The 25926-nt window shown below is 42.6% G+C and overlaps 1 protein-coding gene across 1 annotated transcript in view; it reads right to left on the bottom strand.

Moving 5' to 3' along the window:
- Positions 1-388: 388 nt before the first annotated feature.
- TEAD1 (TEA domain transcription factor 1) overlaps positions 389-25926 on the bottom strand; it is a 41225-nt gene continuing 15687 nt past the window's right edge. The window contains exons 6-9 of the mRNA XM_053945986.1: positions 19541-19714; positions 7894-8034; positions 6854-7006; positions 389-6208 (exon numbers count right to left, since the gene is read on the bottom strand). Of these exons, the coding sequence (XP_053801961.1) occupies positions 6095-6208; positions 6854-7006; positions 7894-8034; positions 19541-19714 (582 nt within the window). The 3' untranslated portion in view covers positions 389-6094. The remainder of the gene's footprint in view (positions 6209-6853; positions 7007-7893; positions 8035-19540; positions 19715-25926) is intronic.

Genomic DNA, 25926 nt, shown 5'->3' with positions numbered 1-25926 from the left:
AGTTAATGATGTACTTGTACCATTTATTCTGTAACATTTTGAACAGGTACTTCCTGCTTCTGGAGTTTAGAGAGATGGGTGGGTGGCTTTTCCCACCCATTGTAATGGTGTGGTTTAAACGGTGTTTCACAAAAATCCACCACCATTTCTTTAGGAAGACACACAGGCAAGAATTAGGATGATGGACTCTTCATTGAACGCTGCTTCCAGATGTGCCAGCCTCGAGTGCCAGCCCTCCAGGCTTCTGCAGATCCTGCTGGATCTCCCTTGCACCTTGAGGAAGGCATTTCTGCAAGTCTGGCCTTGTGCTATTTTGGAAAAGGGTTTTGAAAGCTACATCCAACGTTAAAAAGAGATGGAGGTAAGAGATTACGACAAATGCACAAAACACTTTCATTTTCTTTATTTTCAATTGATACTGTATGAATACAAAGTTTCTAGAAAGCTACAAAAATTCTACCACTTTATCAAGAAGGCATCAAAATGTGTCACTTTGCAAAGACATGAAAACACCTGCAGTAACCGACACAAAAATAGCATTTTTAGAGTGATGAAATAATTGCACTTAACTGTCATGGATATTAAAGTTATCACACATATGTACCGCGAAAGCTAGAATACATTTTTTTTTTTTTTACAAAGCACTTTATAAAAAAATTCTCTGCACACAAAACCTATAATTTTCATATTACTATCATACTAAAGATAAATTCACTTTAAAGCCAACACTTAAAACATTTTAAACAAAAAAAAAAAAAGGTACCAGTACCTACACACAGACAATAACAAATACAAGAATACTGTACTGCCAAGAGGTTTGACTGAAACTCCTTTTGAAAGCTTCTGCAAATATGTTAAGAAAACATTGGAGAACATTCAGTTTTTTCCAAGAGCCTTCCCTCACTGTCTAACCTAGAGGTACTTTATCATCAAAAGGCAAGTTCTACATCAAAAGTTACCAGCAGCAGTACAATATTAAAGTAACCACTGACCATATATGAATATGCTTAAGTCACAAACCCATTTTATACACATTACACAAATAAACATAAAGTGAGAATTCCATTAAGTCATTTACAAATGTGAACAAATGCACATGGCAAAAAAACCCCAAAACAAAACAAAAACCCAACCTGTTTTACATAAAATGTACTGAAGAATTAAAGGCTATTCAGGTTTTCAATGTTATAAAATTCTTTTGTCTTTTTTTTTTTTTTTCAGGCACATATTGTATTTTTTGTCTGCAGTCATGAGCCTGAATCAGAGGCCCATAAAACAAAACAAAACAAAAACAAAAACACATATTCTGTAAGGAGGTAACAGGGATCCATCTCCTTTTAGTCAACTGAGTGCATTTAAGATTTAATTTACACACTAAAACTAATTACATGATCTCAGCAAGAATGACCTGAAAAGTTAAAAGATGAAGATGTCCAGACTGTTTCTTGTACTTTGACTTATCCAGCCTCAATCTTTCTTGGGGGGGGCTAAACATCTGGTTATGAAAGATAAGAGGGGGAAAGGAGATCATCCTGAGCAAAGGACAAAGCCGGGCTCTACTCCTCACATCTGCCTGTGCCCGGGCACCTGTATCCTCATGGGAAAAGGAAAGGGGGGACAACATCAGGGCTCTCAGTGTGACTGACTGAGGGCTCCAGGAAACTCCCAGGGGCACTGCTTCAGGCAGCAGGCACGCCCCGGGACTCGCAGTGGAAAAATAAATAGATATGGATTAGCGCATCAAATGTCGTATCTGCCTTGGACTGGCCAGTTACTTACATTCAACATTAATGTACACCCTTCATTATTCCCAATAGCCCATCCCCTGGGGGCCCCACGGGACAAGCCACTGCCAAGCTGAGCTGTAGCTGTGGTGGAGAGGGAAAGAGAGAAACAGGCATTGGATCTGCGATTCCTTCAAAATAGTGGTGCAGTACCTAAACAAAATCAGTTTGGAATTCAAGTAAGTAAAACTACATTTGTTAGTAGTAATTTTTAACAGCCCCAAATGGTACCATTATGCTTGTTTGAACGAGACAGAGGTATAGCTTGTCACAAACATTGACTAGTACAGCCAAAATGTTTGGCAATAACTGAAAAAGTATGTTCTGCTTGCGGGCCAAAAGTGTCTTTGCCCTACCTCAGTCTCATCGAGTTCAACAGGATTACTTGTCTTATAGAGGTAAGTGAGATTTAGACCTTGAAGGAATAACAAAAATAATATTTTAGAGAAAGGGAATCTGAATTATCACAATATTTACCACACAGTGTCACAATATTTCTCTATATAAAAAGTTACTCTTAGTTTTCATCAAATACTTTAAAAATCAAGTTAACATTGTATTCACAACTATATAATCCCTCTGACAGCTTTTGGTTTTGCTGATATTTGTTCTTTCTAAAATGTTGCTCCTCTTTCAGTTGTGGTGGAGAGTATGGCCCCCGTTCACAGAAGGTATCAAAACCAGACACATTATTAAAAGGAGCTAGTTTTAGGTTTTTTTTTTTCTCCCCAAGACATCAACTGGGAGAAAAACAAAACAACCCTGTGTTTTGAGTTGTGCTGGCCAGAGTTTCCCCAGCAGCACCTTCATCCACAGTGCTCACACTCAACACTTCAATGCTTAAACCCACACGGTTGCATTTACCCTCGCTATGCTCAGTTCTCCGTGCTCCTCTTGTTCTATGCATCTGACCTTCAGCATGCACAACTTTGTAAACAAAATCTTCTGTCTAAGCAAAGAATCTCCACAGATACCAAAATACTATTAGAGGAGATTGATGACGCCATGCTTGTCCACTGAAATTCTGTAGGATATGGATCTCTCATTATGCAGATGCGTGACTGGATGAAGAGAATACAAATGGGAATATTTTCATTTTTATATCACAGACGAATCAGTTGCTGGTTTGCAATGCTGTCAGAAATGGCAAACAGTAGATTTTTCTTCAGCAGGCTGATCATTAGCAAAATCCCTTTGCTATGAATGGTGCTCTTTTGTGAATGGAGGCCTGTAGATTCAACTTATTCCAATAAACCAAAGGCATTACGGTGATAACTAAATATTTTTGGTCTCTCTACAAATTGTCATTATTATGGCAGCACTTTTCTAAGCTGGAATTTCAAACCAAAGGCACTTTCATGCTAGAGTGCAGAAGAGTCACAATTAATTATTTGGTCATGAAATTGAAAAAGGCAGCATTCATTAATACAATTCACTTTTCACGGAGAACTAGGGATCTGTAACCTTTCCTTTTGGTATAGGCATCTCACTGCAATGGGACTGACTTGTACAGGCAGCTGGTTTAGACCAAGCAGTCAAAGAGCGTTTCTGCAGGGAAAAACACGGGTACTTTAAAAATGGAACCAATTAAGAAAACAATGTATAAAATTTAATCTTAAGAGGCTAAAAGGTACTTCTAATATAATGCTAAGGCACTGCATATTGTAATGCTTTGGCAGCTCTCAATTAAAAGGTTCCTACAAAAAAGTAACAGTAACAAGATAAGTACTTCCAGCTTACAAAAGAGCTCACAGTTTACAGGCAGCCTGTTGGACTACACACCCCACACTCAACAGTTGAAGGATTAAGGCTTTTTAGAATTAACATATACAGGGTATGGATCATTTACAGAATTGTAAAGAAAAGACGATGGAAGTAGTTTCCCTAACATTACATATGTGAACACCAATAAACATTGTGACTGTTTATACCCTATAGTTATGGCATATGTAGTGTGCCAGATCCTACTAAAAAAAAAAAAAAAACTGTACCTGGTTTTGCAAATTGACTTACTTACTTTATATGCCTTAAAGAGTTTGCTTGTTATTAAAAAAAAAAAAAAAAAAAATCACCAAACCCACAATTCAAACCCTAAATAAAAGACAACTTTAGAACAAAAACCAAAAAGTAGTTTTTGACTTGTAACACCAAGTGCTTAGAATAAAGGGCTACCGTTAGGCTGTTACAATGCAGTGCTTTTCCTGATGTGATTGTTAGTGTTAAAAATGAGCGTTAAAAGAGACCTTGCCATGGACACATTTCTCTGTTCACTTCGCAGAGTATCAACTGAAAGATCATCAGCCCTAATATCCACAAGCAGGTAACAGCTAGACATCACAGCAACCATCCAAACCATCCACCTCATGCAGTCGGATCAGGCTGAGGGATTGAAGCTGAGGGATTGAAGCCTCCCTTCCCCTCAGTGATGTTTGCATCCTCCTCGAACCCGAAACCTCACCAGCGTTAGGGATGGTCCTGGTCTCACCCACTACCTCGCCTAGGCTCTAGTCTAGTCCAGACATTTCAACAGTGGGCAATTCTAACAGAAAGGACTGTGCAGGAATATAATTTAAAGAAAAGGATTAGAGTTCCTTGTTTGAAGACTTACAGCACTGGGCCTGGGAGTAAATTTGACGCTTACATTGTGCACGGGAACTGTGCTGGTCACAGGAACGAATCATAAGGGGTAGGGAGGAGGGGGCCTGCTGAACGTCACCTTTGAGTCAGGACTGCACAAGACTCCCCTAAGAACCCTCTTTGCTGATAACTCATCACCGATCCCTAAGGTGGCATGTGCTTGGTCAGGCAGCCCTCAGCCTTCCAGACAAATGTTTTGCCTGAGAAGCCTCTGCTGCCCAAACAACTTCTGCTCGGGCAACCAGGGGCAGCAGGAGGAGAGGAGCTGAGCAACACCCCCTTGTCCTGAGCGGGAGGGGTGAGACTGCTGCTCTCACGTGTGCAGACCCCCGAAGCCTTACAGTATTAAAATATCTCCAGCTGTGCTTCACTTCCTGGAGTCTTCCCTGAATTTATCAGAAGGATGAACACTACCACTTGGACGAACGCTTTCCAAGAGGACAGCAGACCCCACGTGGCAGGTGTGTGTTTGTTTCAGATAATGTCAGACCTGGAGAGACAACTGGGAGAGGTGTAAGAGCACCATGATTAAGAGGAAAAGGAGAAAAAAAAAAAATAAAATTCTCCACTTTCCAATCTTCTTTGCCTGATGTTGGTTGTGATTTTCTAGCGTCTCACAGATATTAAAGCTGCTGATCCTTTCAGAGGTGTACACACTCTTCCTTCAAACACATCAGTGTTTTGCTCTCTGTTTGCAAACGACTCGATGCTGTCGCAATGTCAGTTGTTTCCGTTCATCTCTTGACTTCAGAGTTGCAAGTTTTTTGCTCAACTTATTAGAAAACATAGTTGTCCATATAAAATATAACCTCACACACAAGACTACATATAATGCAAGTCTAAATCTTCAGTATTTACCTACTTATTGCAAAATGAGCCATCTTTTTCATTAAATAATCAAATTTTCTTATTAGTACAATACAACTTTATACTCTTTTAAAATACACTAGATATGTTAGGGGTAAGGGGTGATGTTTTCTTTCTCTGCAATACCTGTTTGAAAGTTTAATGGATTAGAAGATTAGTTTTAGCGTTGAGAAAAAAATACAAAATTTGCCTAATTTTAGGACCTGTCTGTTTCTATCAGGCATTTCTTAAGGCTATATTTTTCATTTGGTTTCAAACAGAAAAATGTTTCATTTTAAAAAATAATTTAGTGAATTACATTCGTCCATATCTTCCACCCTAATTAGTTACAAAGATAATTCTATAAAGATTATTAACTTTGTGTACTCATTTACAGTTATAGCTAAAGATTTGTTTCAATTTCACTTGCATTGCAAAACAAGTATTTCATGTTGGAAAAAAAACCCAAAATAAATTCTTATAAATGCTGTCAGTTTTTCCCCATGGCAAATGCTCTGTCATACATTTTTCTATCAGAATTAAAAATAGGCCTCCACAGACAGAGGCATTAGGTTCTTAAATACAGTCTTCCCAAAGAACTGTGGTTTACAAATTTGAAGAACACTTAGTTTTAGAAATAATTTTTACAACTGTACCAGAATTTCACAGCTACAATTATATATGAACACATTAAAAATGACTTCACTAAAACAGGATTTAGAAAAATGTGGGTGAAAGTTGGGCCAGAGGCACTGCCACTTAGTGTTGAGGTTTACAGTCTGTGTTTTGATAAAGAAGTGAAATGAAGTGTATATATAAATAACTGCTCAGTCCTTTACAAGCCTGTAGATGTGATGCTGTGCTCCATGTTCGCTGTTCGACACTTCGAATACACAAGCCATGCAGAGCAGGGTTTCTTGTGTATCCCTGTTTGTTACCACCTGTGTGGGGAAAGGAAGAGGCAGACACAACATCACACACCTGGAAAGGGCAGGGCTGAAACAAGAAGTGACCCGTGTCACCTTGGCCCTGCCCGAATCGCCCGGCAGCGGCGGCACGTGGCTCTGAGAGCTTGGCTGAGGTGACACCACAGAGCAACAGGGAAAGCAAGCTGGGTCACTGGATGAAACTGGCCCAAAGGCCACCACGTGGCCCACTCTCTGTGCTTTAGGTCACCTGTTGGGCGTTTGCTGCCTGTTTTCCGTGCCCAAGAACTAATTAATGCCACTAACATCTGCAGCACTGTAACCGAGCCCCGGCAAGGACACATCAGATGAACGCAATGGTTCAAAGTTACTGCCTCAGGCTCTCTACAAACCCCAGACTTGAATGGAAAAAATGGAGAAGTAAGCTGAAAATTGTGGAAAATAACAAAGATGTTTGTTCACACTCACAGCCAGCTGAGCCTTTTCATCCTGAGTGTCTACAGCGCCCAGTTCCAGGAGAATTATTCTGAAGTTAGGTTTGTTTGGTAAGCAACAATGACTAAGGGATTTGGAAACTGGTTCCCAACATTACAAGCTGAGCAAGCCATACAAAGCCTGAGAGTATCTTAGAAGTGGAAAAAGAAAAAAGCCAGTCCATACCAATAAAATTGTGAAGTTTTCCAAGACGCTGTTCATCATGTATTTCTCTGGTAAATGCTTCAGCTTGTGTATGAAGTTGATCATGTATTCACACATCGGAGAGCGGTTTATCCTGTACACAAACCGGCCATTCTCAAACCTTGCATATTCAGTCTGAAAAAAAATAAAAACCATTTAGAATGTGATAATTCAGAGACAGAAAAAAAGTGGCTGGTAAATCTGTTTTTCTCTCTCTTTTTTTTTGTGTAGACAGGAAAAAGAGAAAGTGGCTCAGACACACATACATGCACCTCCTTGCTGACTCCCTGCCTTGCCTGTGCTACGCCTTGCTAAAAATGCAAGGGATCTTAATTATCAAAAATTATAAAATCACTACTTGTTCTCTAACCTGCAAATTAGCAAACTGCATAGATGAGGATTATAAAGTCCCAAACTGAGTAGAAGTTAATTAAGCCAAAAACTGTGATAAGATGATTTTACAGGAGTTTTGAGGCACCTGTCTGCAAAGGGAACAGCAAAAATAAGCTTATATATTTACATTTAAGTGTGCACATACAAACATAGATATATTACTGCATGACTTAATAGGCAATTTATGAACTACAGAAAGATGTAGGACTACAGCTGGAAAAAAACCAGACTGACTTAGATTGCTGAGGGAGGGTAAGGCTGTGACTCTTGGACTTCTGCTGTCCAGCTACCAATCGCTCAGGCGGTGGTTTCTCAGGATTTTTGGTTTTCTCTAGGTTTGGAAGAATGGAAATTATTAAAACCTTTTTTTGTTACGGTCAGAAAACATGCTTAGTTTAAGAAGGACATAAACAATGACCAGGACATCTGTAAAGTCTCAACCTTCAGCTCTAGGCTAAAATTCCTCCCCAAAAACTGTTCTGTACATGAGAGATGTGGGTCTGGGGCTTAGTCCCCAGCTGCAATATCACTGTGGAGCAAACCAACCAGAGGCCTGACCACACCCCACAGGTCTGTGCATAAGAAAGGTAAGAAATGACTAAAGGCACATATCCCATCACAATACCCACCTCTACTTTTTCTACTACTTGCTTTCCAAATGAGCAGACTTTGGTGGAACAGGTGATTGTCATGTTTTCCGAGCTCTCATACTGACTGGTGACTCCATAAAAAGCTCCTGTATCATCTTGGATGTTGCAGTTTAAGTCAGCCTGTGGGGAAAAAGGTGAAGATTTGATTTTTTTTATTTGACAGTGTGAATAGCATAAGCTGTCACTAGCTCACCATTCTTTTCAGAAATAACGGGGGGAGCTTAATGGTGATGACAGTGACAGTGGAAAAAGTCCATCAGGGAACTAGCTGCCTAACTGTTGCAGTAAAAACCTGAGGAAATCAGCAATTTATTCAAATTTTAGACAATAAAAGATGTCCCAGTATTTCTGTGGGCTACAGGTGCCGTTCTTGTCTGGCAGACAGCAGGTGAAATCCCCGGAGCAAAGGAATGATCACCTGTGAGGAGCCTGGCTCCAGAGCCAGCCCCTCTGAATTGAACCTGCCTTCAGATTCAAATTCGGCCGAGCCACCCCACTCCAGAGAGGCCACAGCTTGCTTTCTCTTTTTCTTGTCTTAAAGCAATGAAATCCTCATGGCAGAGGGAGACAGCTGGGCAACACAGGATCGCTCTCTGATAAGGCTCTGCCAGGCCATATGGCATTGGTTCAGCAGAACACTGGACTCCATGGAGCAGTCTGACACAAGCCCCAGGCTTCCCGTGTGCACAGAGCCGTGCCCAGCACCAGCAAACACTGCTGGAAAGATCTGCTGGCTCCCAGCATTTCCCTGCAGCCCCAGTAGCCATCCAGCTGCCTTTGATAGGTAGCGTCAGAGACCAAGACTCGCAGGATCAAGTGAGGAGCAGCTCTACCTTCAATTATTCATTATCCAAGCCCTGTGAACAGCAGGATTAATTTGGCTACAAAGCAACCACACAGGTCACCTGCTGAATCCACCCTCCCTGGGCCCACAGCAGCGCTGGAGCTGTTCTGCCACTCTGCTCTTTGACATCATGGACCCATTTCTGCTCATTTCAAAAGCCCTCCGCTTAAAAGCACGCTGATATGGATACAGGCAGACTCTAGGGATATGCACAGCTGGATTTGTTGATTCAGGCATTAGCTCTACTGACATCTTTGAAGCCCAGGGAGAGAGTGGGCAGGGTTTTCCTTTTATGTGGAAATAGCTGATCAGCTACTGCAGCATGAGAGCAAAGAATCACCTGAACTTGAAAGTTACGCTGAGGTGAGCATTTTAGCAGGGAAATGCACTTCTGCAGCTGCTTCACTTGCAAGTCTAGCTCTGCTTGGTTCTATTCCTAATATAGAAATGGAATACAAAATACTTGACAGGCACCTTCATGTTTACCCTCAGACTTTTTAAAAACCTTATGCTTACCTATGCCCCATCCCTGGAAGTGTTCAAGGACAGAGTGAATGGGGCTTTGAGTAACCAGGTCTAGTGGAAGGTGTTAGATTTAGGTGATCTCTAAGGTTCCTTATGACCAAACCATTCTGTGATTCTAGTGTGGAGCACTCACCACAGTTCAGGTCATTTGTAACTGCTACTTAATTTCTAACTTGGCAGCAACTCATTAATCCTCCTTAGTGTCTGCAATCGTTATTTGTGGTACGGCCTTGTGAGGCAATATTCTGATAGCAGCACACACTGATCTAGTCTGTGGTACAGAGAAGACACAGGTCTAAGATTACTTGGGGCTGGCTTTGTAAATTAATCAGTGGAGCAGCCTCCTGAGGTTTGCACACAGTGACACAAACAGCCCCAGAGTCACGTATTTTGCATAAGAGGAAGAAATCCTATCGCTGTTCCACCTTGTTTCTTGCACCTGCCCTGTACCAGGTCAGCAGTTAATGTTTAATGTGCTTCTAAAGCAGGGCTGTCACAGGCAGCTGTGAGGAATTGGTCAGAGCTGATAGCAAATAAGCAATTTGCCATCACAGCTGGCCTGCAATCAAAGCACAGCAAACATCTAAGCATGGAGAGCTGCAGCAGCCACCGGCCACGCCGCCGCCGCTCTGCCGGAATTTCTGAAGGAGAGGGATTTCTCCTAAAACAATTGCACTGCTGCAATTAATGATAATAATAATAGAAGTAATCTCTTAAAATGCAATTATTCCTGCTGCTACCACAATTGCAGTTGTACTAGCAAAGTGTTTTCTTTCCTTTCGGATATGAGCAAAATATTTTAGGAATCATAACTAAACCACCCCTCACAATTTCACGTTGTCAAAAATTAACTGCACAGACCTTGTATTTTGAGCTGCAGTAGCAAATGTTTGGAGAGTTGAAAAAGGATAACTTTTTATCTGCTTGCCTTCTGATTTTGAAGCCCGCTGAAAAAATACATAATTGTTCTATTTACATGCTGACATTTAACCTGGAAAAGTAACACATGCAGCCATCTGTCACCCTGTTGTTCACTCCCACAGCTCTTCCAGCCCTTGCTGAAATCCCCGGGAGTTCTGTGCACACAACACATCCAGGCTGGGGCCTGAGGAACACTTGAAACTATCACTCAGTTGTCATGATTTACTCTTATGCAATCACAACACCGTTGCAAAAGTCCCACGATGATCATATAGATGAGAATTATCTTTATTTACTTGTTTGCTCTTAGATTTTTTTTTTTTTTAGTCTAGCACACAGTAAAGGTGTTTTCAAGGAAGGACAGAATTCTCTTTGTAAACAGTTTTCATATTCAACTAATTGCTGAGATTGCTGAGAGCTGAGGACTCTTCAAAAAAGTCTAACACCAGCATTAAAAAATCATAGGAGTTGGCAAGCAAATGCTCTTAAATGAAGGCTTCACCAAAGCCTCTTTTAGTACTATAACAATTTTGTCATAAGGACTTAAGAATATTATTATAGCTTAAATAGCAAGGGATTTGTCTAAACATATACATCTGAAAGTAAATTGTATTTTTCCAACTGATGAAATGAAAATAAATTTTTTGCTGGTTTTTTTTCCTCCTCCAAATGGTTATGAGTACCCATGTGGCTGTGAGAGTTATAGATGTGGGAATAAGGAGGTGTGTTATAAATGAATGCCCTGGTATTCAGCTTTAGCTCCTTACTGCAGCATTGATTCCAGGGCTCATGTCCACATTTTAGAAGGGATGTTGGAAAATTGGAAAGTGTTCAGCAAAGAGCTATAAGAATGATTTCAGGTCTGGAAAACATTCTTTGTAGTGAATGACTAATGAAACTCCATCTACTTACTTTTTCCAAGGGAAGTTTTTCCACAACCTTGTCATAGCCTACAAGTTGCTACATGGGGAAGAGCCTTCTCCTAGATTAAATCTTGCAGAAAAGGGCATTAAAAAGCAGAAAGCTAAAGCTAAGCAAAAGTAAAATGAGAAACAAGGCAGGGGCTGGTAACCCTGATGGCCATGGAATGCTGGCATAATTCTCAGATGAGGAGAAATCCCCTTGGGGTCTTTTTGAACCAACTGAGTAGCTGACAGGGATGTTCTGGTTCGAGTAGGCTTGGTACTGTCCAAAGGCAAACATTACTTAGTGAGGTTCACTGCCTGAGCTACACGGCAGGTAGGACTACATAAATATAACAACAACAAAACTGAAATACAGAAATTTATCTTATTAGTCTTCTCCTTATAATTTCCTGTTTCAATGATCCTTGTGAAAAAGGTGACAACAGCCCAGCCACTGGAGTGCTGTCACCAGCTCTGTCTCCAGCTGTTCTCCTGCATTTCAGACCCAGGCTGCAAGCCTTCCTGGGCTGTAGAACAGCTTTCCCTCCTGTACAGCTTCTCAGGCAGCTGTGCTCTGGGCTCCAGGCACTGGGATTTGGGACCACTCTTGCTGCCTATACAGATAAATAACTTTTTGAACGGTGGCTTCAAATATATTCGTGTGAGTTCAAATATTATGGCATTTCAAACATTATGGGATGATCACGTGTAATGAGCAGGAGTCCATTTACTCATTGAGTTTTAAAGATCAATACAATTTAGGGGGAAAAAACCCAAAACCACAAATAGAATTTAAAAATTTTTTTTCTTTACTTTCAAGAGTCAAACTCTAATTTAGACTTTTTTTCTGGGCACTGAGTTTTATATGAATGCACTTGGAGGGGAAGAGGCACTCAGATTTCTGGCAGTGCAAGAGCATGATTAATTCATTAATAAAGCACAGCTTGTCAATGGGTAGCACTGGAATTATTGCACATTACGAGCACCAAGTGTTCGACACGCTGAATGGAGAAATCTCTACCAGTGTGCTGGAGCTTGCACCTAAAGAGATGCAATCAAAATAAACAGTAAAAATAAATTAAAAAAAACCATCTTCCTATTCCTTTCCCCAGAGCTCTCAGGCTCTGTGCTACAGGCAGGGGCAGAGGGTAGAGCGCTTGTAATAATAACAGCTTTGGCTAACAAAAAAGCAGCTCCAGCAAAAATTGCTGAGAAGAGTCTAAATCCATCCTGCTGAGTAGAAGGAAAACAGCACCTACTGGAAACAGTGGGATTTGGGGAGGGCCAGAGCAGTTTGCACTGGCACTCAGCAGTTAGCATTAAGCACATAAGGTCACTTATTAACAACATCTAGGTCTGAGCAGCTGCTCAGAGCGGCTGTGGGGAGGTGTGTTACTCATGCGCCCGCACCGTGCCTCCCCTCCTCCTCTCCAGAGCTCCACCAGAGAGCAGGGATTCCAAACTGTGAAGCAATTTTTTCCAATGGGAGCATCTGGGCCGCTGGCACGCTGCTGTGCAGCTCAGGAATTGTGTCCAGGTCTGCCACATGGTTGGGCTTGTGATGGGCAGGCCAAGCTGCCCCTTCCGCTCGCCACCCAGCATCAGTCTGCTCAGGGGTCCTCCCCTCTGTGCCAGGGGGCTGCGGGGGGGAAAAAAGCAAATGGATGTCTGCTTTCTTCCATATCTTATTTGTTTTGCATACATTTGCATGCTGGCCTTGGAGCCATTCATGTTACAGACCCCAGTTGTGAGCTGCACATCATTTGGCAGTCAAGCTGTGTGTGTGTCTGTATGTGTGTGGAGGAAACTGCAAGATTCTGGATTATGCAATATAAATTACAAGGGAGGGAGGGAGGGAGGGAGGGAGGGAGGGAGGGAAGGAAGGAAGGAAGGAAGGAAGGAAGGAAGGAAGGAAGGAAGGAAGGAAGGAAGGAAGGAAGGAAGGAAGGAAGGAAGGAAGGAAGGAAGGAAGGAAGGAAGGAAGGAAGGAAGGAAGGAAGGAAGGAAGGAAGGAAGGAAGGAAGGAAGGAAGGAAGGAAGGAAGGAAGGAAGGAAGGAAGGAAGGAAGGAAGGAAGGAAGGAAGGAAGGAAGGAAGGAAGGAAGGAAGGAAGGAAGGAAGGAAGGAAGGAAGGAAGGAAGGAAGGAAGGAAGGAAGGAAGGAAGGAAGGAAGGAAGGAAGGAAGGAAGGAAGGAAGGAAGGAAGGAAGGAAGGAAGGAAGGAAGGAAGGAAGGAAGGAAGGAAGGAAGGAAGGAAGGAAGGAAGGAAGGAAGGAAGGAAGGAAGGAAGGAAGGAAGGAAGGAAGGAAGGAAGGAAGGAAGGAAAAGAAAGAGAGAGGGAAAGAAAGAGAGGGAGAGAGAAAGAGAGAGGGGGAGAGAGAGAGAAGAAAGAAAGAAAGAAAGAAAGAAAGAAAGAAAGAAAGAAAGAAAGAAAGAAAGAAAGAAAGAAAGAAAGAAGAAAGAAAGAAAGAAAGAAAGAAAGAAAGAAAGAAAGAAAGAAGAAAGAAAGAAAGAAGAAAGAAAGAAAGAAAGAAAGAAAGAAGAAAGAAAGAAAGAAAGAAAGAAAGAAAGAAAGAAAGAAAGAAAGAAAGAAAGAAAGAAAGAAAGAAAGAAAGAAAGAAAGAAAGAAAGAAAGAAAGAAAGAAAGAAAGAAAGAAAGAAAGAAAGAAAGAAAGAAAGAAAGAAAGAAAGAAAGAAAGAAAGAAGAAAGAAAGAAAGAAAGAAAGAAAGAAAGAAAGAAAGAAAGAAAGAAAGAAAGAAAGAAAGAAAGAAAGAAAGAAAGAAAGAAAGAAAGAAAGAAAGAAAGAAAGAAAGAAGAAAGAAAGAAAGAAAGAAAGAAAGAAAGAAAGAAAGAAAGAAAGAAAGAAAGAAAGAAAGAAAGAAAGAAAGAAAGAAAGAAAGAAAGAAAGAAAGAAAGAAAGGCAGTAGCCACAATTGTGTATGTGTGAATGAAGGGCACAAAGACTCTCTGCACCTTTTAAGACGGCTGGAGGCACATGGGGATAAATTCAGGAGGGGGTGGGAGGAGACCACAGGCACAAGCCATTTCTGAACACTGATTACATGGGTAAATTGTTTGTTCCAGTGTATCACAAAGAGAAGGAGCATTATTTTTCATCCCACAGCTGTTTTGAATAAGAATAGGAATAAACTTAACTATCCTCCTCATGTTACTTACCACTAATTATTGCATATATTTACATCTATAAAACAGTGAAATTTTGGGAGACATAATTTAATGCCCCTTTATTGTGTAGATTCCTTTATTTCCATCCCGCATTTGAATTTCAAAAATGTTTAGGACTTCAAAGCATCTTTAAAAGCTTTCCCTAATTATAATATGCATTACTTTCTAAAACTCCTAGTTTGCATTGCAGATTCCTGCAAATAGAGGCATTCATTTTAAACATCAATTAATATCATCCACGCATCTTCAGATGAGTTTGGGTCTTGGTTTCAGAGTTGCAGTGAGCTCTGGCTAAGCTTTCCCCAGTTAGAAGGATAGTTCAAGCTAACTGCAAACACTTAAAATTAAGCCAGTGGATCAGAGCCATAGAAAGCCTGACAGGCCAACATTATATCAGTTGTTTTTTTCCTATGTCACCAATGAGAGAACATCCATTCTCCTTTCAGATATATCTGGTTCCCAAACCTGTCCCTGTAGCTGCAGAAATCAGAGTTCAGGTTGGCACAGAGCATTTGGCAGTGTGAGAGACACAAAATTCCAGCATATTATTGCAAGGTGTGCTTACACCAGCATTAAGGATCCCAGTGGAGGCAGGACCCACTGCACAGTGCTGTAGGCTACATGGAAAAGTCATGCAAAATTTGCCTCAAAATTTGCAGCTGGGGGTTGAGACAAAACCTGAGAGAGAAACAACAAAGTTACAGAAGCAGAATTTAGTCTAGGAGGCCTAAGTGTGTTGTTTAGAATTAGAGAATTTAGGAATAGTAGTGAGCAATCAGTGGCACTAGATATGAACATGGATAGAACCAACAAAAGAAACCAGCACAGGCATCCTGTGTTGACTTAGCTTTTATACAGGCTAACTGGAACTTCAAAGAGCAGAAAACTTTGGGGCTATTCCCAAGTCACAAAAGCAGCTTAAATACAAATTAACCACCAGGAACATGACCACACTCAGATTAAGGTTAGATGGCACAAATCATTCCTGGTTGTTTTTGCATAGATTGGGCTTAGTCCCATAAGGTGAGAGAAGCAGGATTGTGCAGTTAACCCGTAACCAAGGAAAGGTTTCCTCTGCAGGATGCTCTTCAGCCTTTCCTGAATTCTGCATCAGTGTTCTAGGATAGCTTTTACATTTCTTTAGGAATCTTTATTTTTGTTTTAATTCTATAACCCAGTAATGTCCAGTCTCCTGTCCCTGTCACACAAACTTCCTGTGCCACACCATCAGGACGTTGTTACTTATTTACAACACACCAAGTAAAACTCCCTCTATTATTGTAAAAGTCTGTCTCTGTGGCAATTTCCCTGAACTCTGTGGATCCCAGTGACTACCTGGGATAAAGCAAAGGAACAGAGTCACTGCATTCCAGGTGCAAGACAAGGACCAGGGCATGGCATTGCAGGGCGTAGGGTGGGTTGTTTGAGGTGGTGTAGGAGGAGGAGTCTCTTCCTTTTGTACCTCCTGCACTGCTAGGTAGGAAGAGGCCCAAAAGTGTGACATCCAGATGTGTCACCAGGACCAGAGCCAGAAGCTCATCCATTCCCAGCATCAGGTTGTGCTTCCCATGAGATACAATCTGCATAAACCAATAAAGCTCTGCAAAGCAAAGCAAACTTTGCTTTGTACTCCATCCCAGTGCTGCCTTGCTAAGTCAACTCCACAACTGGCAAACGTCTTCTTGCAAGATCTCAGACCTTTCCCTCACACTTTTTTTTTGTAATCCAACCTTATTACCGAAACCAGGACAACAGGGAAAACTGTGCTGGTGAGCAGCCTGAAGCAGAACTAAATGGGAAAGAGCCAGAGGAGTATTCTCTCCAGCTACCAGAGCTCAGCTGCTTTCTGCCTTAGTCATCCTCAGCACAAGTACTCATCTGTGGTCTTCCAGTTTCCCATATGCCCATTCCACAGCACGATTAATGTCTAAACAAAACACCCTTTGTGCTGCCTCCAGTGACATGCTGACTTCCCTTAAATCCATTTGCAGGGTCACCATCTCTTCTGGCACCAAATCCCCACCTTCACTTTCAAGCTTCTCACACCATGACACTCTCCCACTTCCCTTCTCTGGTTTGCCTTGACTTCTTTCACTCTGACCCTGCCTTTTTTTCACTGATTCTCCTCAGAGTGCTTTCACACCTGTAATTACTCGCCCAACCAAAATTCACTTTCCTCTTTTCCTCACCAAAACAAGGGGTTTGTGGGGGTCCACAATCACCTAGGATGCAGTAGCTTACAGTGCTGAGCAAATGATTGATGGCTACATGGTAATGAAGGAGGAAGACAACACAAAGGATGGGAAGGGGGAAATGGGAAATAAATAGTGAGACAGAGAATTGGGACTAAGCAATAACCACTCATCATGAACAGAACCAGGGAGGAGGTGAACTTACGGAGTAGGAGGAGGCAGCAGATGATGAGAGAGTAGATACTTATTCAGAACCAGATACTTAAATTCAACCAAAATGAATCTCTTTTCATATGAATAAATTTGAGGTTACTTATAGGGTCAAAAACATTGTCAGCAACCTGTGCCAGCTTTTTCCTGGTGATACTATGACTGTTTAAAACAGTTTTTCAACACTCCCCATAGAAAAGGGAATGGCATCCTTTTTTTATTCTGAAGAAATGCCCTATTGGGGTGAAAGAAATAAAGGACAGTGAGCTGAGAGTTTAGGGTCTAATTCTCATGACTACCTATCTTCTGTTTTTCCTGTACATATTCCTACATACATTTAGGACTGGGGCACACTGGTGTGAAGTTTTTCCTAGAAGAGCATTCATCATGGCTCTTGCAACACTCAAACACTACCCCAGGCACCTTTTCCCTGCCTCACTCACTTGATGAGAGAGAAAATCCACTGGTTTATTTTAAGATCATGGCTCAGGAAAGTGTTCTCACCACATTTTTAATGTATAACTGAGAAGGATGTTAGCACTGTATGTTTTTTAATCTCTAAGTTAATATAGCACGAAATTGTATTAAAAGACCATTATGTTGGAAGGCACGGTGAGGTTAGGAAATGTTGGATTGAAGTTGCCTGCACATCCTGACTGCTGAACTGCATCATGTCACAGGCTTTAGCTACACAACTGCACACCCACCCTCTGAACATTTTACACAACATTTCTTTGTCTTTTCGCTGTTCACCGTGCTGTTTCCTGAACACTACTCAGAACTCTGTGCTGAACACAGAATTGTACATTTCACAGAGGTTTTTTTTTCATGGCATCACCTTGAGACCTTACAACAGCCATGAGTGTGATTTGGCAGTGAGCACTTGAGGGGGAGGGGTGGTGTCACCCCCAGGTGACAGACGTGGGACTGAGACAGGAGGGTTAAAGGTGTGCACTGCTGGTAGGAGACAAAGCAGAGAAGGCTGGCACTAGGATTTTCAAAGTCAGGAGAACACCACAGACCTCAATGACCCAAAGAAGGTCTCTAATGGCTTTAGGTATACCTTTGAGCATTCAGCATTCCTGAAAATCATTTTCCACATGGAGAAAAAGCAGAACATACAATACATCAATTACCATAGCATAAATCTCTGCTGCATCCACGTCTAGTATAAAGTCTGAGGCTTATCATCCTCTGTGGGAAATGAGAACAGGCATGTGAAGTGACACTCATTTTTGCCAGTGCATTTTGCAAATACTTATTATGCAGAGTGGATTGGTGAGATGATGTCCTCAGCTCAAGCCAAATTTCACAAGGAAATGTATTTAGTGGTCACAGACCCTTAACTCCAAGCTCTGCTCCACTGCAGCCAGATTTCTCCTGCTGCTATGTTTGTCCTGTTCTCACCTCCCAGAAACCTTCTTTGCTGTACTTCATCCCCGTGTTTCCCTGTAGGCTCCTTATCCCAAATGCTCCCTCTTCCAACTGCTTCCCTCTTTTTGACCCCACATTCTCCTCTGCCTGTTCCAGCCCACTGATGCCCACTGTGTTTCAGCTCCCACTGCTCTGCTGTCTGCTCTTTCTGGCCTCTTTGCCCAGCCAGCCCTCAAATACTTGGTCTGCAGCTCACAGGCCCAGTTTTAAGCCCTGTGAATTTCTCAATGGGCTTCTTCTGCAGTCCAGCACAACTTCTGCTCAGTGGCTTAGTCCTTCTACATCCACATTTAAGAAAAAAAGTTTCCCTCATTCCAGTTTCCACTTCTAAATCTGGTGCCACAGAAGCTCTTGGAAAGATAAGAAGTCTGGGGGATTTATGAGGTGTAGAGTATTTCAAGATAAACTCAAGGAAATCTGATCATAAGCAGTGGTTCCAGATCAACCTCTTCTGGCCTCAGCCTTAACCTGTCCACCCTGTAACTAAACCCTGAATATGCCCCTTTTACTGAAGTTAAAAAAAAAATAAAAATTAAATGCTTAGATGATAACTGCTGCTATGAAAAGGAGTGTACCACAAAAAAGTACCCCAACGAATCAGTGAGTATTAAAAGCTTTAGGATAAGCATGAGGCTCAGCCTGCAGATTTGCTGATCCTTTTGGATGAACCTTTCAGTAGTTTAGTGATGGACTTGGCTGATGGTTGGATTCAATGATCTTAGAGGCCTTTTCCAACCTAAATAATTTTATTATTTTATGATTATGTCACTAACACGACATTTTGCAAATACAATAAGAAAAACCTGGCTTATCAATGAAATTCATCACGACTAGATCAATATGCAGCATCCCAGCCCTCCACTCAAATTATTTTTTCACCCTTGCTCTGAATATGGTAAGTTACAGAGCAGAGTCCTGTGGCTGACTAACAAAAAGGCAAGGAGAAAGCAGATGTGCTTCCAGAAAACCCTGTGAGCCTCCTAGGCTCACAGCTGTCTCAGCTCCCATCCTGCTTGGTCCTCTCTGCACAAGCACGGCATGATGGCAGGACTGATCCTTGCACTGGGCAGCGGTTGCTCCTCGGAAATACCCAAAAGCAGGCTCCATTCCTGCTTTCCCTGCTTTCCCCTGGACCACTAGATGGCAGTTCCCCATCTCCAAACGGGGCTCTGGGTACCTGTTGGCTGCTGCCCAGCAGCTGCAGAGCCAGCAGAGCTGAGGCACATCTGCCTCTGCTGCCCTGGCTCCTGGGGGGCTGTCAGCGAGTGGGCCAGCGTCCCAGCTGAAGGGCAAACAGCTCTGCACCCGGGCGTGACAACGGAGGGAATTTCCACAGGTGTCCCCAGGCTGCTGAACACCTCACCCAGCCCTGCTGGACAGGAGAGGTGCTCCCCGCCACGCCTTACTCACCCAGAATTTTACGAGGAAGAAAGCGTTCTGAGGCCCCTTCCCAAAGAGCTCCTTCAGGCCGCCCTTCTTCTCGGGAAATTTGTCATAAATCTGACGGATGTCCACCGACTCGAGCAAGGGGTCGCTGTAAGAATGGTTGGCGTGTCCGATGTGCACGAAGAGGTGTTTGTTGTACTGCAAGGGAGAAACAGGAAAATCAGCGCTGTGGGAGAAGGACAGAGGGTTGGTGCAGCAGGGGGCTGTGCTCTGATGGATTAAATGACTCGCACGTCACTCCTGGGACTGGGATTTTCTGCAGTATGGTTTCCACGAACAACTTCACTGATTGTGTCACAGACCCTTGTGAACAAGGGTCAACATCAAAAAAAAAAAAACCCTGTGTCCCCACTGCAAACCCCAAAGCACGGGCCTCTGCAAGGGGCAGATTTACACTGCAAGACCCAGTGGCAGCACAGTGATAAAGAGCCCTTCGCTGAGCATAAAAAGATGAATGTGCTCAGGAGGAAAGCCTATTTTTGCTCCTTTAAGCAGTGTGTTTTAATGTTCTCTCTCCTCAGAGCCTGAATTTCTGCTCGTGCTGCAGAGCCCACTCGTGCACGCCGCCTGCTTGTCTACTAAAAAGCCCCGAACCTCTCTCTGCAGCACATCTCAACTAAAAGAGATGAGGGGCATTTCCTTTTAACTTCAGGATGACAATAGTTACTCTGCACTGCTGTTCCTATAGACACTGTCCTCCTGTATTTTGACCCATGTAATATTAAAGAGCCCAACTTTTCCCCCTTCCCTCGGGAGCCAGCTCTGTAGATGACCATCCCTGCCAAAACATATTCAGCTTCCATTTCCTATTTCTTAACTTCATCCCATCACACCTCATTATAATCACAGCAATCACTTTGGCAGTGCCTCTCCTGCCTGGGGGAAATCCTTGGCCCAGTGAAGTCCACTACAAAGGAGTCCAACATGATCTTTTAGGGGCTGCCATTCCTCCAAGAGAACCTTTCAGCACCCAAAACAAAACTGGAAGGATGAACACGAAAAGACCCTCCACCAGTCAATCAGCACCTCCCAGGGTCACGAGAGCAGAGTGAAGGAGCTCCAGAGTGGCAGGATTAAACACTGGGGGTTTTCACCACGCAGATCACAAAACATTTTGCTAACTCAGTTAAGGGAAAGCTGATATGCAGTCAATGAACACTAGAGAACCCTGTCACATTGAACAGATGCTGTACATAAGGGGCAATTCCCAAAAGCTAGGCACAAATAAAATATTTAAAACCCCAAAGCAAACCTCATTTAAGCTATTTTGTTTACAATGTACCTGCTGAATGAACAAATTGAAGTGACAAATCTAAATGAATTGGGCAACCACTCAGAGCCTTCCTTCGGTGTGAGCAGAGTCTTCCCTAGCAGATGTCCAAAACTCTAGGGAAAAGGAAATGGACTGGCTGGATTTCTGCACTTAGGAAATGAAATTGAAATCTATTAAATAATCATCTAGCACACTGAAATCTGAATTTAGAACCAGAGAACACTTATCTATGTGTATGGGGCCAAAAATGAGATACAGCCTGTGTTTTTTTGCAGGGCTGTATTTCTTTCTAAATTTTGTGGAAGGAAAAAGGAAAACATAACATCTCATTAAGGCATTTCCACGAGCAAAAAAAATGGGGGATTGTTTCCTCTCAGTCTTCTCTGCTGGAGTTGTTCCAGGTTGTATAAATAACCACATTTTTAAGGAAACAGAACCGAGGGCTCAGATTCTCCTGTAAATTGTGCTCCTCCCCAAAAGGGTGTCTCTCTCCCAGCTCAAAGATTGCTTGGGAGGGAAGGGGGAAGGGAGAGCTGTATTTTACAGTTTGGCCACTGCAAACTCCCAAGACAATTCACACACTGTACCTCATTCTGCAAGCCAGGCAAATACACAAATTGCTCAGGATCCAAACTTCAGTAAAAGCAAACACATTTATAGGGGCATGGAGCATGAAGTCTTAATACTCTTTAAATATAAAAGCAGAGTTGGAGGCAGCTGCAAAGCTGCCACAGTTGTCTGCAGAGCTCGCCAAAGCACCAGATGCTGCTGCAGCAAAATTTCTGAGCGGGTACAGTAGGACAGATGGTATGACATCACCTGACAACATTCTTAGGACAGAAATGTTTATTTTGATATTGCAATGTGTGATTATTTTCTCCTTATGTTGCTGCAATTCCTATGCTAAGTACAATCATTACTAAGCTAATTAGACATGGCATATTTCTGTGAACTAACAAACGATAATGCAATACTGGAGCAGGGCAAATGGATACTGAAATGATCCCTATCGTTTTTAGACAAACACGCTCCACGACAGCAACTGATGCACAGATAAAGGCAAAGGAGCAAAGTTTTCTGCCTATATTTTTGAGCCCATTAGTGTCTGAAAAGCTTAAAAACATGCTCATTATATTGAGAATTCACTGTTGATTTAGACTGAGTATTCCAGAGTCATTGAAGTACATTAGTTGCTGAGGAATTTACTCACGCTGAAGCGTTTAAAGGATTTGCATCTGGCATAGGGGCAATAATGTGCTTTAGATGCCATAAACCATCAGAAGTCAAATCCTGTATTTTCTAAGTACACAAAAATAGGAAGAACATTTTCAGCTCTGTCTCCTGTGTCTGCATTACACGACATGCCCTGGAGATGGCCGCCTCTCAAAGCTCCTTCCCTTAGAAAAATTCTAACTATCCAAAGAATGCAGTAAAGCCATGAAATATGACTGTTGTCAAATAATACCACGAGAAAAATTATAATCCACTTAGGAATTTAAAAGAACCAAGACAAATTGCCAATGGTAGGGGATGCAAGCATTTAAGCTGGTGCAGAACAAAGACAAACCACCTACATCTGCTTTATCAGCCAGCACCTATATTTGTAAAAGCCCCTCACTGGTTTTGCCCTTATATTCTGACACAAGCATACAGATCAGCACGTGGTGGGGGTGAATGGCTCCCATTCCACAGGGTGATGCAGATGCTAAGCAAGGTGGAAGGCAGGTGGCCTGAGAGGGGGCAGCTGTTTTCTGTGGGAATGACCTTGCTCATGGGCACAGCACCCCGAGTGCAAGGGTGCTGCACTCTCCTGCTGCACCCAGGGGCACAGCTGTGGTTCAGCCCTCCCAAATGCCACTGGCACAGCTGAGCAGTGACCATGCTTCTGGGGGAACAGGAGCCAGGTGGGGTGGGCTGCCTGGAACCCAGGCACTGGTGTATCAGCAGTCTGTGTGCAGCTCTAACCCAAACCCTGCCCAGCCTCAGCTCTGCTGCCTCGCCGTATCTCATAAATCTGAAACTCTTTAATTTCCTGCTGATGTAAGAAAATCACTTGGTCTGCCAACAAGTTTTCTTATTTCTACCAAAACACCAGTAACTGAATATTTAATTCCTGCTGCTGTTGTCCTCCACTGAAGCAGATTGGGAGTTATAAACATGACATTTTAATGCTATAACTGGAGTCTGTACCAAGTCCTGTTGTGCAGGTTTTTAACACATTCCTGTGAAATATTAACTGAACTTTCTGTGATGTATGCTACCATACAGCCACATGGGCAACCTGGTCTTTCATGGACCTCCCTGCATTCTGACTCCTGCCTGCATCTGCTCAGGGATTGAATCAGAAATGTGAAGTAAAAGGGGGTTTTGGGTGACTTTATGATTGCAGAAGGGGAGAGGTAGGTGATGAGGGAAGGCAGTTCCCTGACACCTTAATGTCCAGCACTTCCCAGCTACTGCCACAGCAGTCCCAGCATGAAACTGGGACTCACTGGTTGGGCAAAGTGCTTACACAACGTTTCCCTCAGCTTTTCTGCAACAGTGAAAATGCATCTTTCAGTTCTGGCCTGTCTGATTTAAGACCCTGCAGTCCCCGTTCTAGAAGTGCTGAGCGCTCAGATGGGAAAATTATGCCTGACTATAGGAAGCTCTCAATAATGTTAAGCATTCTGCAAAATCAAGCTCATGACAAATCAAAAGGGACCCTCAAAATCAGTGGCCCATTCATTCTTTTGCACCTGAACTTCTTGGTTTGTCAATTGTGAGTAATAACGCTCCTCCATCCAAAAAAAAACTGCACTAGCACATCTGTGAAATGCAAATTGAGGGAATTATTAATTCCATTTGGAAGGGAGGTTAGACAGTGCACAGCGAGCAGGGCACGGGGCCACGCATTTCAACAGCAGAAGAAAACAAACTACTGAATAGTTGCTTATCAAAGAAGGGCCATCTACATCTCCACTGAATGTGGCAGAGGAAAAAAATGAACACGTGAGCATGTCATTATCTGCTCTCTGCAGAGCAGAGCAGGGGATATTTCCCAACTTCTGAGAGCCTGGCTCTGCAGCCAGGCCAGGCGGTTTTGGGGTGGGCGTAGGGGTGGGGGAAGCTGTCGGACGAGTTGGGGAGATGCAGGGCAGAGGCACAGCCAGCTGCAAAGCCCTTGGGGCCAGCCAGGACAGGTGCTTGGAGAAGGCAGAGTGGGGAATTCACAGACAAAGCCCACCACAGCCACAGCCCACCCCACTCTAGTGCCAACCCAACCCACGTGTCCCCTGCGCTTCCAATTTTGCTTTGGAAGGAAATTTCCCTGGCAGTGGGTTTGAGGAAAGGAAGAGAGGGCCATGAAGGCAGCAGTGAGAGCACAGCCAGGTCCCAGCAGGCTTTCCAGCCGTGGGCTGACTTTGGGGGATAAATGGTGCTGGGCTCCCAACGCACCTGACCACGTTCTGGCCCTCTCTGGAAAGTCCATGTCCTGCTACAGCTGGGCTGGGCAAGCTGGCCTGGCATTTCCATCATGTCTCCATGGGGTGCCCCAGCAATCCTGCTGCATGGGAAGTCTGCTGCAATGCCACAGGTTCACAGCTGGAGCCTGTGTCAATACTGGACCCCTTTAAAGTGCTTTCTTGGGACTTTTAACTGTGGACACTCAAAAATGAACATTTCAGAGAGATGAACATTTGCATCCCAGGGCCAACAAGCAGCTCTCCAGCACAGAGTAATAAATGAGCCTTGTGTTTAGCAAAACTTTTTCTGATTCCAGATTAAAATGACCTCAAATCCTCAGTCTGCAGCTCTGAGACATTCATCCTAATGTGAGTTTGCTTTCTTGTCCTTTCACATCACAAAGACACTAAACCAAGGACTTCCTTGTGAGTGAAATGCTGGACTGCTTTTTATACTGTTTACAGGGAGTACAGAAAGGATAAACAATCCTTGCAACAATGGATATTGTTCAAGGATGGAGGGCTTCTTTTGAAAAGATCTCATTTATTTTTCATCACTTAGGTGGTTTGATTAACTTTGGTGAATTTTACTGCATTTGGCTAACGATGGCAGGCTGTTTTTATGGCCCTTGAGCAATTGCTTTCCCTTTCTGGTTCTCAGGCACAATTCTCCCCGGGCTCACAAAGTTCTTTTACAACAACAATAAAACCTGAATTAAAACATAAAGAATGTTTTAGTTCTTCACCACTTTTTAAAATACATTTTGAAATTTGGACCTAACACAATCTGACAGTTTGGATGGGTGGACTAATACTGAAAATGCCCATCAGCCATATTCTTTATAGCCCTATGCAGATATTTTAAATGTAAAGCTGTCTGAAGTGCTCACAATTGAAATAAATGTGACAGTAAGAGCAAGACACCTCAAAAAGGAAGAGAAGAAAGGGCTTTTTTTTGATAGTTTTTTTTTTTTCTCTGATTGAAAATCAAGCTTGAGTGTATGTGTGTATACATATATATAAATTATTTTGAATTATTCTCATTTCAGTTATAGTCTTTGAATTTTATATCTACTGTGTAGCAGTCAGTTGCTTAGATATTTTCTAACCTGCTTGCATGCCCAGTTTATATTTGTTAGGGAACATAGGATTGCTTGGTTTAAGCATTTGTCCTGAACTTTCACAGAACCACTACAATAAAAATGGAAAGCCCCCGTTAAGGAAAACCTGTCTTGGAAGCAACAGATGGGCACAAAAACTGCTCCATCTGCTGAGAACAGAGTTATGCAGGGCAGGAAAAAAATCAAAGGTAACTGAAATGCTGCTGCTTGGACCTGCAAGGGAAACTTCTATGCACCATTTAGGAATTGTACTTAAGCACAAAATGCCACGAAAAGAAAATACAGCTTGACATTTCATGTAAAAGGAGGAGCAGCATTAGTCAGTGTTCCAATATTTTGCAACTGTGCCATCTTGTGTTCCCCAGACTATCTTCTGCCATGCAGAGTTACAGTGAGAGTTGTTGCTTATTGTTTCCTTTCTATATTTTTCTCTTTTGTAAATGGAACAATGTTGTGTCTAAACAAGGAAAAAGATCAACAGCTGTCCACAAGTGAGAGGACTCTGTGGAG

This window comes from Vidua chalybeata, chromosome 6 (genome assembly GCF_026979565.1).
Source record: "Vidua chalybeata isolate OUT-0048 chromosome 6, bVidCha1 merged haplotype, whole genome shotgun sequence".
In the NCBI taxonomy this organism is placed as follows: Eukaryota; Metazoa; Chordata; class Aves; order Passeriformes; family Viduidae; genus Vidua; species Vidua chalybeata.
This window is presented reverse-complemented; position numbering and strand designations above follow the sequence as displayed.